This window comes from Quercus robur, chromosome 4 (assembly GCF_932294415.1).
Source record: "Quercus robur chromosome 4, dhQueRobu3.1, whole genome shotgun sequence".
Lineage (NCBI taxonomy): Eukaryota > Viridiplantae > Streptophyta > Magnoliopsida > Fagales > Fagaceae > Quercus > Quercus robur.
Window position 1 is genome coordinate 83,888,304 of NC_065537.1, and position 15,484 is coordinate 83,903,787.

Here is a 15,484-nt window from a genome sequence, read left to right on the forward strand (position 1 = left end):
TACAACAAGTACTTACCAAACTGTAATATTATGTTGCTGCATGTGAATGAAGAAAACAAGTGATGAGGACTTTGTCTACACTTTCAGTTTCATATGATCATCATCGAATAATATGATGGTGAAGTGAGCAATCTTGCTCCATTCTTTTCCCCTCTTCTCATCGCAGCACTGTTCCTTCAACAAAGGAGACTACTCATCAATCCTTCAATTGAGAGTTCCTCAAGGGCAAGTAGCTGCCCAAGTGGAGGCAAGGAGGAACAGTATCTACAATCGTCAAGCTTTAGGGACACCATATTAGAGAATGAACATGCTCCTAACCAACTTGGATATTCTGCACCATAATAAGATATGATGGAGAGAGATTTCAAGTTCGTATGAGGACACAACTGCTCAAGCACTTCTCTTTCTTGTCCTGAATCATAGTTCTCATGACCGCTTCCCCATTTCAACTTCAACTCTGACAAGCCCTTATTATCCTTCAAATTAACCTCCTTTGCATCTTTTGTTTGATAAACGTTTTCCAAGTTTGATATACACAATGATCCAGAAAGATGTGGAAGCTCTCCTAACTCTTTAATGCTACTCCCACTATGTTTTTCTTTTCCCACACAAAGAGTATCAGAATCCAAGTAAAGATGAAGTCACCAAGACTAGTGGCAAGAGCAGAGAAGCATCAAGCAACACAGAGGATCAAAGACTCACTCACAGAGTTGAAGATTCTATAACAGAGCATAAACGGCAAGGCTGTATAAGTGAAGACTGATGTACACGACTTGTAGTTTAGTACTCACTTAAGTATTAGCACGTAGGAAGTTGGTTATTTCTGTAGCTTGCACGTGTAGTGGTTTGTTATTTCTGTTAGTCTGTTAGCTTCGTGTTCACACCTGCATACACTGGTATATATATGTATTGCTTGTATTCAAGAATCAATTAATGAAATATACAGTTTTCAACTTCTGAATCTGTGATATGGTATCAGAGCAAAATTCCTAAATTCCTATAGGATTTTTTTTTTTCTTTCTTGTTTCTCTCAATTTTCCGAGAAAATTTCTCTCTGTTCTTGAGAAAATTTTGTCTTCTGGATATTGAGGTTGATTTTTTCAATCGCCAATTGTCATCTATGGCTTCTACTACAAATACAAATGATTCTACAGATGCTTCCACATCTGTGAATCCATCTTCTTCATCAATGGACAATCCTATGGATAACCCTCTGTTTTTACATCATGCAGAGAATCCAAGTTTAGTCCTTGTTACACAGCCATTGTTAGGTGGTGAAAATTATGCTGCTTGGGCTCGTGCAGTTAGGAAAGCTTTACTCACAAAGAACAAACTAGGGTTTATTGATGGAAGCTTGACTCTTTCATCACCATTGGTATCAACTCCTTCGAATGTGCAAGCATGGATAAGAAGTGATAATATGGTTGGGACATGGCTAACCAACTCAGTCTCACCAAAACTCCAATCAAGCATCATTTATGAAGATACTGCCCTAGAAATTTGGAATGACTTGAAGAATCGTTTTGCTCAAACAAATGGACCTAGAGTTTTCAACCTTCAAAAGGACATAGCTGAGCTTCATCAAGGTGAATTGTCTATCACTGACTTCTTTACTCAACTAAAGGTGTTTTGGGATCAATTACAGAGCCTTAGTCCGTTTCCTACTTTCACATGTGGTAAATGCATTTGCAATGTCAACAAGAAACTCACTGATTTACAAATGAGAGAATCTGTCATGAAATTTCTCATGGGATTGAATGACTCTTTCTCCCAAGTTAGATCTCAGGTTCTGCTTATGGATCCAATTCCATCTCTTAGTAAGGTGTACTCCTTGCTAATCCAAGAAGAGACACAAAGATCAGTACCTAATTCAGCTTTTGTCAAGGTTGATTCTACTGCTTTAGCTGCTAAATTGACCAATGATCATCTTGGTTCATTTCTTGGTGGTGCTGTTGGGAGAGGGAAGGACAGACCAATTTGCACACATTGTGGCAAGACTGGTCATACAGTGGATAAATGCTATAGAAAGCATGGTTTTCCACCGGGCTTCAAGTTCAAAAACAAGCCATTTATGGCTCATCAAGTGTCTTCAGATATGCTAGTTGCTCCTACTCCAATTGCTTCACCAATGCATCATCAATCTGTTTTCACTCCTGAACAGTATCAGCAACTTCATGCTTTATTTGGGGCTTCATCCACTCTACCTTCTGCTCCAGTCAGGGATGCTCCAATGGCAAATGTAGCATCTTGTTCTACATCTATCACTACTCCAATGTCAGGTATTGACCTATCTCATAGTGTCTTTTCTGCCCAAGTAGTGAATAGAAGGATCTATGATCAATGGACATGGGTGTTAGATACTGGGGCTACTGACCACTTTGTTTGCTCAGTTGATCTATTGACTTCAATCACTACTACTATACAATCTTTGGTGCATTTGCCTAATGGGGAATCAGCTCAAATCACTCACATTGGCACTGTTGTTCTTTCCCCTTCCCTTACACTCACTAATGTTCTTTGTGTTCCCTCATTTAGTTTCAATCTACTATCTGTTAGTTCACTCACATTATCTCAGCCTTATTGCCTTGTTTTCCTTTCCAATTACTGTTTTATCCAGGACCTTTTACCTTGGAAAACGATTGGGATGGGCAAGGCTGTTGATGGCTTGTACTTGTTGCAGTGTGACAGTCTCCAAAATGTTTCTCCTACTTCCCTTGCTGATTACTTCAGCAGTCATAAGTCTACTGCTTCTTTTCTTCCTTTTTCTGCAGCAACTTCTGCAGGTTCTGCATCATCTTCTCTTTGGCATGCCAGATTAGGACATCCTTCAGATATGAAGCTTAAAACTTTAGGTCCTAGTCTTCCTTCTTTACAATTTCTATGTAATAAGACTTGCCATATTTGTCCTATGGCCAAGCTTAAACGTTTACCATTTCCTTTTAATAATAAAATCTGTGCTTGTGCATTTGATTTAGTTCATATGGATGTTTGGGGTCCTTATTCAGTTCCTACTTTGGATGGTCACAAATATTTCTTGACTATTGTAGATGATGCAACCCGAGCCACTTGGCTTTTTCTTATGAAATCCAAATCTGATGTCAGACCTTTATTTCAATCCTTTTATGCTATGATTGTTACACAATTTAGCAAACACATTAAAGCCATTAGGACTGACAATGCCAAAGAGTTTGCCATGAATGACTTCCTTAGTTCACATGGCATTATTCACCAAACTAGTTGTGTCTATACCCCACAACAAAACTCTGTTGTAGAGAGAAAACACCAGCATCTACTCTCCATTGCTAGGGCTTTACAGATTCAGTCCCAAGTTCCCTTGTCCTTTTGGGGTGATTGTGTTTTAACTGCTGCATACCTCATCAATAGGCTCCCTTCTCCATTGCTACATGATAAAACACCTTTTGAACTCTTGTTTCATAAGCCCCCTGAGTACAATCATCTAAAAGTCTTTGGATGCTTGTGTTTTGCATCTACCATTGTTCATACCAGAAACAAATTCTCCCCAAGGGCAAGAAAATGTGTTTTCCTTGGCTACCCGTGTAATGTCAAAGGTTATAAGCTATATGACCTTGATTCTCATGTTATCTTTGTATCCAGGGATGTCCTATTTCATGAATCTGTATTCCCTTTTGTGTCTTCTGCCAATGGATCCATTCCTCTTAATTCCTTGCCCTTGCCATGTGCTTCACCTGTTCCTCCTTTATATGATGAGTCTTTCCTGTTTCAACCTGCCACTTCTGCCTTTTCTCCTCATTCTATCACTCAAGTTCATCATAACATTGATAATGATTTACTTGATGATGTCCCAGAAGCTCCCCTTGATCCTATTGCAGATCCTATTCCCATTAGAAAGTCTACTAGAACCATTAAAAGACCTTCATACCTACAGGAGTTCCACTGCAATACTGTCACTTCTGTCCAGCCTTTGCTTTCTTCCCAATCAGGTACATCTCATCCTTTTTCTTCTCATGTGTCCTATCAGCATCTTTCTCCATCCTATAAAACCTTCTGTTGTGCCATTTCTTCCCTTGTTGAACCTCAGTTTTACTATCAAGTTGTCTCTGATCCCCAATGGCAGGCTGCCATGGCAGCTGAGATAGCAGCACTTGAGGCTAACCATACTTGGACCTTGACACCTTTACCTCCTGGTAAGAGGTCTATTGGCTGCAAATGGGTGTACAAAATCAAATATAAGGCTGATGGAAGCATTGAAAGATACAAAGCTAGGTTGGTGGCTAAGGGCTTCACTCAAAAGGAAGGCATTGACTACTTTGAAACATTCTCTCCAGTGGCTAAAATGGTGTCTGTCAAGGTTCTTCTTGCTGTTGCTGCCATTAAGGGTTGGTCTCTTAGTCAATTGGATGTCAATAATGCCTTTTTGCATGGAGATTTGGATGAAGAGGTGTATATGGCTCTTCCACAGGGGTTTCACAGCCAGGGGGAGGTTGTTTGTAGGCTTAACAAATCCATATATGGTCTCAAGCAAGCCTCTAGGCAATGGTTTGCAAAGTTTTCAAACACTCTAATTCAGCTTGGTTTCATTCAATCCAAGGCTGACTACTCCTTGTTTACTAGAAGACATGACAACATTTTCATGATTCTCTTAGTCTATGTAGATGATGTTTTGATAGCTTGCAATGACAAGGCTGAAGTGGATAAGTTTAAAATCATGCTGGATGATAAGTTCAAGCTTAAGGATTTGGGGAATTTGAAATACTTCCTTGGTTTGGAAGTGGCAAGATCAGACAAAGGAATTGCTCTTTGTCAACGAAAATACACCCTTGAGCTGCTCAATGATGCTGGTTTACTGGGCTGTAAGTATGCTAAGACCCCCATGGAGCACAACTTAAGACTTAGCAAGTTTGAAGGTGAAGAATTGAAGGATCCTAGCCATTACAGAAGGCTTGTGGGCAGGCTCTTGTACTTAACAATCACAAGACCTGACATTACATTTGCTGTCCATAAACTCAGTCAGTTTATGTCCAAGCCAAGGAGACCCCATTTGGATGCAGTACATAGAGTGTTGCAGTATTTGAAGGGTGAACCGGGCAAAGGACTTATGTTTTCTTCCAAGACAAACTTGCATTTGAAAGGATTTGCAGATGCAGATTAGGCTGCATGTCCTGACACTAGGAGATCCGTGACTGGCTATAGCATCTTCATTGGTGATTCTTTAGTATCTTGGAAATCCAAGAAGCAGTCCACAGTGTCAAGATCATCAGCTGAGGCTGAATACAGGTCCATGGCAGTTGCAACATGTGAAATCGTGTGGATCTTGTATTTTCTCAAAGACATTGGTGTGAGTCATGACAAGGAGGCTTTATTGTTCTGTGACAGTCAAGCTGCTTTGCACATTGGTTCCAATCCAGTCTTCCATGAGAGAACAAAGCATATAGAAATCGATTGTCATGTGGTTAGGGATAAGGTGTTGGAAAGGGTGATTAAGCTGAATCATGTTAGATCAAATTGTCAGTTGGCTGATCTGCTCACTAAAGCTCTGAATTATAATCAATTCTCCATTCTTAGTTCTAAAATGGGGATGATTAATATACATGCTCCTGCTGCTCTTAAGGGGGAGTATCAGAATCCAAGTAAAGATGAAGTCACCAAGACTAGTGGCAAGAGCAGAGAAGCATCAAGCAACACAGAGGATCAAAGACTCACTCACAGAGTTGAAGATTCTATAACAGAGCATAAACGGCAAGGCTGTATAAGTGAAGACTGATGTACACGACTTGTAGTTTAGTACTCACTTAAGTATTAGCACGTAGGAAGTTGGTTATTTCTGTAGCTTGCACGTGTAGTGGTTTGTTATTTCTGTTAGTCTGTTAGCTTCGTGTTCACACCTGCATACACTGGTATATATATGTATTGCTTGTATTCAAGAATCAATTAATGAAATATACAGTTTTCAACTTCTGAATCTGTGATAAAGAGCACTTAAATTTTGGAGACTTCTTAATTTACCCATGTGCATTGGCATCCCTTTCAAAGGGGTCCCTCTTATATCTAGGTGACGTAAGTTTACGAGTTCTGGACAGTCCCACAAATTCAAATATATAAGAGATGGGAGGAGGGCGTGCATACCTTCAGCAAGTGACCAAAGTGGATATCTCTCTACGTTCAAGCTCTCAACTGATGGATAGTGACGGCTCCCTGGCAACTGAAGCACTCCATTGATGGGTAAACCACCTTCGGGGAGAGACGCATGGCAACCTCCAACTGCGAGACTTTGCAGCTTAGGTGATAATTCCTTCAACGCCACCTTATCACAATTCACCAAGGCCAATTCATGAAGAGCCGAAGGACTAGGAAGTGAAGCAACGAGCTGGGGACAATATCTAATTTCAATTACACTTAAAGAAGGAAGTAAACTGGGCAGATTTCCCGTAAGCTTGGGACATCCGATAATGCGAAGCTCTCGGAGGGTTGGGAAAACTCCGCCTTCAAATATAAACCATTCCTTCCACTCTGGCATCCATTTAAATGTTAATTTTTCTAGGGATTTGAATGGCTTATTAGTTGCCCAAGAGCCATCCCCGTAGAACTCACTATCCACACATGATACTCTGCCCAAACCTTCAATTGAGAGTTCCTTAAGCGCAGGTAGCTGCCCAAGTGGAGGCAAGGAGGAACAGTATCTACAATCGTCAAGCTTTAGGGACACCATATTAGAGAATGAACATGCTCCTAACCAACTTGGATATTCTGCCCCATAATAAGATATGATGGAGAGAGATTTCAAGTTCGTATGAGGACACAACTGCTCAAGCACTTCTCTTTCTTGTCCTGAATCATAGTTCTCATGACCGCTTCCCCATTTCAACTTCAACTCTGACAAGCCCTTCTTATCCTTCAAATTAACCTCCTTTGCATCTCTTGTTTGATAAACGTTTTCCAAGTTTGATATACACAATGATCCAGAAAGATGTGGAAGCTCTCCTAACTCTTTAATGCTACTCCCACTATGTTTTTCTTTTCCCACACAAAGAGCACTTAAATTTTGAAGACTTCTTAATTTACCCATGTGCATTGGCATCCCTTTCAAAGGGGTCCCTCTTATATCTAGGTGACGTAAGTTTACGAGTCTTCCCATGTTGGTTGGCAACTCTACGAGGGAACAACAATTCCTCAATAACAAGGTTTGCAAATTATACAAACCACACACAGAATCGGGCAAGCCTTTGATAAAGGTGCCATTAAGATTCAAATAGCGAAGGTGTTTCAAATTTCCAACAGAATCAGGCAACACATTTATTAATATGTAGAGAGACAATGATAATACTCGTAAACACTTAAATGTGCATAACAAATCATTTATCTCCATTGTTGATATAAAATTAATCCTGAAATTTGACGTAGATGGTGATTTTAGTCCCAAGAATGTTCGCAAATTCTTAGCTTCATAAGACTCCTTAAATTTCTTAGGGACAACAAATTTAGTTGGAAAATATGACAAATGACGCATCTTTTTTGTAATTTCATGTGAGTTATCAATCTCCAACCTAAAACAAAATTCTCCAGATATAAATTTTGCTAAGTCATTAAAAAGGTCATGCATTATGAAACATAGTTCATCATTATTTGATCGTTGAAAAAATGATCTCGATATTAGCTCATCAAAGTATTGTTCACCTATTTCTTCCATGCTTCCATTTCCCTTGGGTTTCAACAATAAATCTTCTGCCATCCACAACAAGACTAACTCCTCCTTTGAAAATTCATAATCCTTTGGAAAGATTGAGCAATAAGTAAAGCATCGTTTCAAATGTGATGGGAGGTAGTGGTAGCTCAATCTTAGAGCTGGAAGGATACTACTTTCACCTCCTGGTAGATCCCATATATCACTCTCCAAAATATGATTCCACTCTCTTAGGTCTTGTTTAGATTGCAACATACCCCCAACTGCTTTTGCAGCTAAAGGCAAACCTTTACACTTACAAACAATTTTTCTACCAACTAGTTCTTTATCTAAATTCAATTCTCCATTCTTAAATGCATGCTTTGCAAATAACAACCAGCATTCTTCATCAGACAATTGCATTAGATGATGAATTGAAATAGGCTGCACAATTGTCGCAACATTTTCACTACGTGTTGTAATAATGATTTTGATCTCTTTTGCCCCACATCTAAGCATTGTAACTAACTTATCCCAAGCAATATATTCCTCATTCCAAACATCATCTAAAACAAGGAGAAACTTCTTTCCCTTTAAGCTCTCTCTTATTCTAATTTGTAACAAATTCAAGCTATGAATGTCACAGTTAGACAAAGTGACCTCTTCAAGAATAGTTTTTGCTATTCTAGAACCATCAAATGTGTCTGAAACACAAACCCATGCTTTGAGATCAAAATTCTCCTTTACTCGGTTGTCATTATATACAAGCCGAGCAAGGGTTGTTTTACCAACCCCACCCATGCCCACTATAGGAACAACACATATCTCATCACCATTTGCATTATCTAATTGCAACTTCTTAAATATCTCCTCCTTATCAATATCTCTACCATACACACCATATTCTTCAGGACAAGAAGTTGTTAATTGTCGTGGTGGTAGTGGTACTCCACCAGCAACCTCTTTCAGATTATGGACCTTCTTTTGTTCTATGAGTATTTGTAATATACCTAGAACGTTTTCTAGCATTGACTGTATCTTTTTGTCAAATAAAGTAGAGACAAAGCGCCAAACCTTTTTAGTGCGGGTTTGGAGTTTAGCTTCTGACTTGGATCGTAAGGCTTCAGTGGCAATCTCATCCAGAAGGTCATCTGCAACATAAATAGCACCTTTAAGCTCGTCCAGCCATTTTTTCACAGCTGAGTTTGTAAATTGCTTCTCCTCTGCATCAATGAGCACTGAATTAGCAGATAACAGCACAAACTCCAAGTTTTGTAGCAATTTCTTATTGAGTTTCCTTCCCTTGAAGTAGTCTATGACCTCATGAGAAGCCAGTCTATCAAGCGCCACCTGAATAATTGAAGTGGCAAGTGCTTGTCCCAGGAAGACAGCCATGGTCTCTTGTTGCTTGAAGAAGGAAATAAAAAAGCCAAAGGGAAGCAATTGCAATTTAGGTAGAAAACCAGGGGAGAATGGCTTGCAAAGTGATAGATATATAATGAATGGCCCAGACCCGGTTATAAGCACAACAATTGAGAAAGAATTTGACATTACTTGCCTGTTACACAAGTATTGTGAACTTTGCATTATTTGAGATAACCTAGAATGCGACAGTTGAAGACTTCACATCCAATCATATCTTTCCACCCACCCCGTAGAGAGAGTTTTTATTTTTTATCTTTTTTTCAACCAAAATAAAATAAAAATGTGAAAAAAAAAATGCATTGTCAATGAAGGAAAAAAAATTACCTTATAAACCAATCTCATGGATCATTCCTCTCATATTTGATGGTCCCCACACACTTGAAGACTCACATATTGTAAAAGGGATGCACCATGAGACTCTCATAAGAAAATTTTCCTATAAATAGGGGTTATCACATTGTGCATCTATCTCAAAAGGAAAATAACCCTAGATTTTCAGCTTTTAAAATTGTCGGCAAATGTGGCTTTAGTTTCTTCCCACAAGGCATTTCTAAGAAATTCTATTTTTCAAATGATGAAACCTCATCATATTTGCTAAACGTGATTTTTCTATATTTATTATTGTGAATGTGAATGTGACTTTTGCTAATGGTTTGAATTAGTGCTACGAATGTGACTTTTCCTATTGGTTTGAATGAAAAGTTGCTTATTGAACAAAAGTCACATTTTGGAATTAGGTAGCTTGTAATTTAAGTCATACTATTTGTATTATGTGTTTTGCATTATTTGAGAAGACCTGGACTCATCGAAAGTACAAAGACTTGGAATCAATTGTGCTTTCCCAACTTGTGTTTAGTGCCTTGTTGGAAAGGGTTTCATAGTGAACACTAGTTCATGATATTATGAGTCTTGCATTATTTGTGAAGATCCACTCTCAAGAAGAGGACAGCAACTTTGGTTTCAATTGTGCTTTCATGGAAAATGTTTTGTAGTAGTGACTAGGCCATAGCATTGGTGTTATGAGCTTTGTATTATTTGAGAATAGCTAAACTCAAGAAGGTGTCAAAGACTTTGGTGTCAATGGTTTTGATTTTTGCATTATCTAAGAACATGCACACTGAAGACTTTGGTTTCAATAGTGCTTTCAAAGAAAATGTTTCGTAGTGATGACTAGTGATTGTTCTTTTGTATTATTTGAGGAGACCTAGACTTAACAAAAGGACAAAGGCCTATTCAGTGCTTTCTTGAAAACTATTTCGTAGTAAATACTAATCTAGCTATATCACTAATATTATCAACTTTGTATTATTTGAGATAACCTAGACCATGACAGTTGAAGACTTTGTGTGATCATGTCCATCATATCTTTCTGCCCGCCCACCACTATGAAAGTTCATTTTATTATTTTTTTCCTAAAATTAAAAATAATAATAATAATTCAATTTCATTGAAGGAAAAAATAATGATTCCCATAATGCCCATCTAAAACAGCAACACAAAACAAACTCCATCCTAGATCAACACCATATCATTAATTTATTTGAGCTTTGTCATATACAATCTTAGCGTGTAAGGAATTCATGCAGCCTAAGCCAAAAGCAAATGCATATATAGGTGTTCTCTAGATGGAATAGAGAACATATTAACCTTTTGTAAATATACTGATCATTTGATAGTAATTCTAACTTGTTTTGCTTCTATTGGGATTGTTTTGGAGAATGATCGACTGCAAAAGGGAAGAACGATTTGATTAATATATCAAAGAGTAAAATTGCAACTTGAAAATGGGATTTCACTGAACAGTAAAAATCTGAAGTTGTATACTTGAAAAAAAAAAATCCTATCAAACTTAGAAAAAGGAAACAACTAGCAAACAATAAAATTTTGAAGCATTTTGTCCTGCTTCATTTGTAATGGGGGAAACTGTGTTGAAGCACCATCCAACCATGGGCTATTTTGGCACACATCATTTTTAAAAGAAAACCCTTAAAAGTAATATGCAAAAAGATGATACAACATTAAAGGGCATGTTGTTTTACATAAGAAAAGGAAATAAACTCACCTCATTTTAGAGGGAAATTAACACTGATTTATATATCAAACATTGAAATGCTTCCACATGATACTACAAAATCGGCTCAAATTTTAAAAGTAGATGTTAGAAAAACTCAAATTTAGAAACATAGTTAGTAATTTTGTATATAAAAAAGAAAGAAAAATGAAATTAAAAAGTAAAGTTACAGTATAAAATTTAAATATGATATTAAATGATCTTTGAATTAAAGAAAAAAAAATTTAAAAAAACTCCAATAAAATTGTTGCCTTAGACCTCAAATTGTCTCAAGACAACCCTAGACTTTACTATATTGTTTTTACAAACTTACATGTCGTCAATCACCAAAAAATATATATCCAAACAGTCGTCAATTATGTTTTAAAATCCATCAATCACACTTATTATCACATTAATTTGTAAAGTTTATGTAGTAAAATGCATAATATTTTTAATATTTTCCAAAGAAAAGAAAAATCCCAAAAACCCAACATAAAAATCATAATGAGTTAGATATTATATAGCATGTAAGAAATGCACCATATAGATTGCACAAGACCATCCTACATAAGAGAAAGTATCTCATTCAAACATCTCATAACACGCCCCTCCTTATCTAGTAACTAGGCTCATACATCTATGAAACCCACATGTTATAAGAATGACGCACCATGAGACAGTCTTATAAGATAATTTCATTGTATAGATCATTGCATTGTGCATCTCCCACAAAAGTAACATTGAATAGCTTTCTCCAACAAGACATCTCTAGGACATTTTTTTTTTCTTTAAATAACTAAGTTCTCTTCATTTTTGCTAAATTAATAGGACTTATTAATTTCTTATTGTTTCCATTAATGTGATTTTTGCTAATGATACAAATGAGTGCTATGTTAGGGAAGAGTTGAAAAGTTGTTTGTTGACCTTATGTCATATTTTTGAATTAGGTATGATGCGTTTATTGATTTGAAGTGCAGATCAATTATACTCCATGACTACTTAATAATTTTCCATAATATGAAGGATTTTTTTGATAAGACCCATGAAATTTCGAACTAAATTAATATCTAGTGCCTTCTTAGATGATGTTTCATAGTGAATGCTAGTCTGTATTACTAGTATGATGAACTTTGCATTATTTGAGATGACCTAAACTGACTGCACATCCTACCAGATCTTTCCACCCAACCACTCCAGGGTTTTTTTTTTTTTTTTTTTTTTTTTTCAACCAAAATAAAATAAAGAGCTGGAAAAAAAAAAATTCCTTATGAAACAATCTCATGGATCGTCCCTCTCATATTCATATTTGATGGTCTCCACACTTCAAAACCCACATGCTATAAGAGGATGCACCATGAAACAATCTCATAAAATAAATTTTCCTATGCATGGAGGTCATCACATTATGCATCTCTCTCAAAAGGCAAATAACTCTGAATTTTTTTTTAATGATGAAGCCTCATCATGTTTGCTAAACGGGACCATTCTTAATTTATTACTGCCTATGAACGTGACTTTTGCTAATGGTTGGAATAAATGCTACGAATGTGACTGTTGCTGTTGGTTTGGATGAGTGCTACATTAGAATTTGAAAGTTGCCTGTTGAACTTATGTCATATTTTGGAATAAGGTAACTTGTTTTTGTTGATTTTGAGTACCACCTCAATTTTAGTTAAGTAAAATTTTCCAATGAATGGAGGATTTTCTTTATCAAAACAATGATTTCTAAAACTATACAAAACAAAGAAGTAAAAAGAGAGCTGATTCTCAAACAAAGGAAATAAGCTCATCTCATATTTGAGGGAAATTAACACACTGTTTTACATATTAAACATTGAAATGCTTTCACATGATGCCCCAAAATTGCTCAAAATTTAATTAAAAATCAAAAGATAGGAAAACTGACAAGTTCATTCTTCAGTCAGAACCTAGAAGAATATATTTAATCTATTGGCATGAGAAATTGCTAGCATGATCTCCGGAGTATATGATCCTGATTATTGGCTAAAACGAAAAGGAATACCTGTCGATCAATGGGCACATCTCAATACCCTTTATAGCTTCTGAGAACCTTTTCAAATAGGGACTACAAGCTACTGTTGGACACCAACGGGATTGTTCATCATTCTGACGCCACTACAGTTACATATTAAATTTAAGGTTTTTTTAAAATTTATTTTATTTTTTAAAATTTTCTGACATGGCTTTTAAAAAAATATTAAAATGCTGACATAGCATTAAAAAAAAGCCAAATAATATTTTTTTAATAATATTTTAATTGCCACATCAGAGTCACGTCAGTTAATAGGGTGTTTCGTCTGCCACCTAGGACTTTGCCATTAGAGCGCTGACGGTAGAGACAAAAACAAGATCGCATTTTTGATTTTAGGGACTAAAAGTGGTGAAAAAAAAAAGTTAGGAACCAAAGTGGGAATCACGTGAAAATGTAGGAACGAAAATGAGTTTTATGCCTAAATTTTTTTTGATATAGCCTAATAAGTTTACTTAGATGCAACCCAAAAAAAAAGTATTTTTATTTTAAATAATTTTTGCAAGAAATGACTCGTTCAACCTTCTAGAAATATCCAGTGTCCTTGAAGAGACTTGATAAAAACTGATACCTGATATTTGAGTTTAGCAAATTCTTGTATGTCTGACCATAGAGTTTCTGAGCTAACATTCATAAATGACGATTAATTCATCCTTGCAGACGCCCCACCATTAAACCTTCCTTGCCCCTTAGAAGGCTTTCCTGAAGATTGATGGCCTCCTTGGTCCTAAAAAAATATGAAACATAAAGAACAACCTTGGGTCAAGATTTCTCCATCAAGAGTAAAATTTCATGTTACCATTTCCATTTAAGAAAATTGAATGAATTTAGTAAAGATTTTAAATTCTAAACATCATTTAATATTTTAAGAAAAAATTTAAACTTTCTTCTGAAGAAAAAGATGCAACTTAATTGCTTTGATTGTTGTACAATTACAATGACAGACCACAAACTGAGGGAACATATGGCCTCAAGAGTTAGCTCACAAAAAGCTCAAAGCTGAAAAGCAGTAAAAGCCAAAAAAACCATAAGAAATCCTGAAACTATTGATCCATGTTTCACATACCTTTTTGTGGGTTCTGGACTGCATATTATTGGCAGCAACTTTTGAGCCAACAGCTTGAATACTTCCAAAAAAGCAGTTGAAGAAATGTGATATAGCTGGCGCAATATCATGATCCCCTACATCTCTCAAAACATCCTGCTCTAGAGGGAGTCAGTTTAATCAGACTAGGAAGGGAAGAGTGGATGTGAATAGGAAATGTGTTTCCACATGCATGTGTGCAAGCTATGCCAGACCGCCCTCTTGTAGGCAAAGTTGATGGTGTCTATCTCTAACACCAACGGCAGGAAAAAGATGTCACATTTTACAATTGACATAGTAACATGCGACACCTCTTTGCAAATTATTGTGGTGAAACTGTGGAATTAATTGAAACAATGTAGACATTTTGTAACATCATTTATAATGTAGAAGCTGCTTAGATTATACTTATCACCTTGAGGATGTGCTTTGCAGACCTAACAACAATCTCATTAGAACAAAGATCCCACAAATGTGGTAAATGTTTTGTCCCATCAGCCACCTGTAGCAAAGCTCCAGACATGTCAAAAGCAGTACAATCATTTGCAGAAAGATGGAAAAGTTATGAACATGACAGCTTTAACACAAATAATAAATTTCAATTCAGGCATTGATTTATATATATTTTCCATAGTATATGCTAATATTTAAGCATTCACAAATGCTTACTTTTCCAATATAGCTAACATTAATTCCATGAGCATGGAGTGCTTCAGTTAATGTTTGTCCATCCATAGGTGAAACTTCAAGCGTGCAAAGATCTTGTACAAACTTTGGAAGCACAACATTCGTAAGATATGGACTCACTTTTCCTTACATTTTCTTCATCTTCTGCTATGTTCTGGTGAAGGCAAAGGGTCAAAAACAAATCAGATATTTCTTGCTAGGGAATAAGCACAATCCTTAACATTCTCATCCCTGCCTTCTTTCGTTACATCATGTGAACAGAAACAGAAAGAACAGAAATTGTAGATTACTAAGAGGAAATTTAGGGCACAAGCTATTTCTTATTATAATATATGCCGAACAGAAATTCAACTGGTCTTACATGATGATAGTAACATAAACATGTGATTAATAGTTTCATGCCCAAATCCAAGTAAATACACAATTCCTTAAATGAAAATGTTCCCCCACAACTACTGCACCCACCAGATTTTTTTCCGTTAATTAATTTTAACAAAATATAAAAATATATATTTTAATTCAACCTTGGAATTTGCTTGTAACACC

The 15,484-nt window shown here is 36.4% G+C and overlaps 4 protein-coding genes across 7 annotated transcripts in view; all 4 read right to left on the reverse strand.

The window, feature by feature from the left end:
- The window catches only part of LOC126724053 (putative disease resistance protein At3g14460), a 47,476-nt gene extending 34,381 nt beyond the window's left edge, over positions 1-13,095 (reverse strand). For 2 of the 4 annotated variants that reach the window (XM_050428155.1, XM_050428154.1), the window contains exon 1: positions 13,024-13,095. The gene's annotated coding sequence lies outside the window, so the exon portion shown is untranslated. Of the gene's footprint in view, positions 1-8,713; positions 8,863-9,388; positions 9,492-13,023 lie in introns of those variants that run through there. The other 2 variants (XM_050428159.1, XM_050428157.1) reach the window with 2 other exon arrangements.
- Positions 1-15,484, reverse strand: part of LOC126722800 (clustered mitochondria protein-like) — a 42,738-nt gene that overhangs the window by 19,162 nt on the left and 8,092 nt on the right. The gene's annotated exons all lie outside the window — the stretch shown is intronic.
- Positions 1-15,484, reverse strand: part of LOC126724055 (AAA-ATPase ASD, mitochondrial-like) — a 38,987-nt gene that overhangs the window by 13,497 nt on the left and 10,006 nt on the right. The gene's annotated exons all lie outside the window — the stretch shown is intronic.
- LOC126724056 (clustered mitochondria protein-like) lies at positions 13,745-15,060 on the reverse strand. The gene is made up of 4 exons (XM_050428204.1): positions 14,921-15,060; positions 14,667-14,753; positions 14,234-14,368; positions 13,745-13,894 (listed from the first exon to the last, which is right to left on the reverse strand). The coding sequence occupies exons 1-4, from the start codon at positions 14,984-14,986 to the stop codon at positions 13,811-13,813; spliced, it is 372 nt and encodes a 123-aa protein (XP_050284161.1). The 5' UTR covers positions 14,987-15,060; the 3' UTR covers positions 13,745-13,810.

What these genes read in the sequence shown, in the direction of transcription:
- LOC126724056 (XM_050428204.1), bottom strand. Translation starts at nt 14,986, where the DNA reads ATGGATGGACAAACATTAACTGAAGCACTCCATGCTCATGGAATTAAT. An exon ending in ATGTTAGCTATATTGGAAAA is followed by an intron (nt 14,754 to 14,920) that starts GTAAGCATTTGT and finishes GCTTTGCTACAG; the next exon opens with GTGGCTGATGGGACAAAACA. An exon ending in AGTCCAGAACCCACAAAAAG is followed by an intron (nt 13,895 to 14,233) that starts GTATGTGAAACA and finishes ATATTTTTTTAG; the next exon opens with GACCAAGGAGGCCATCAATC.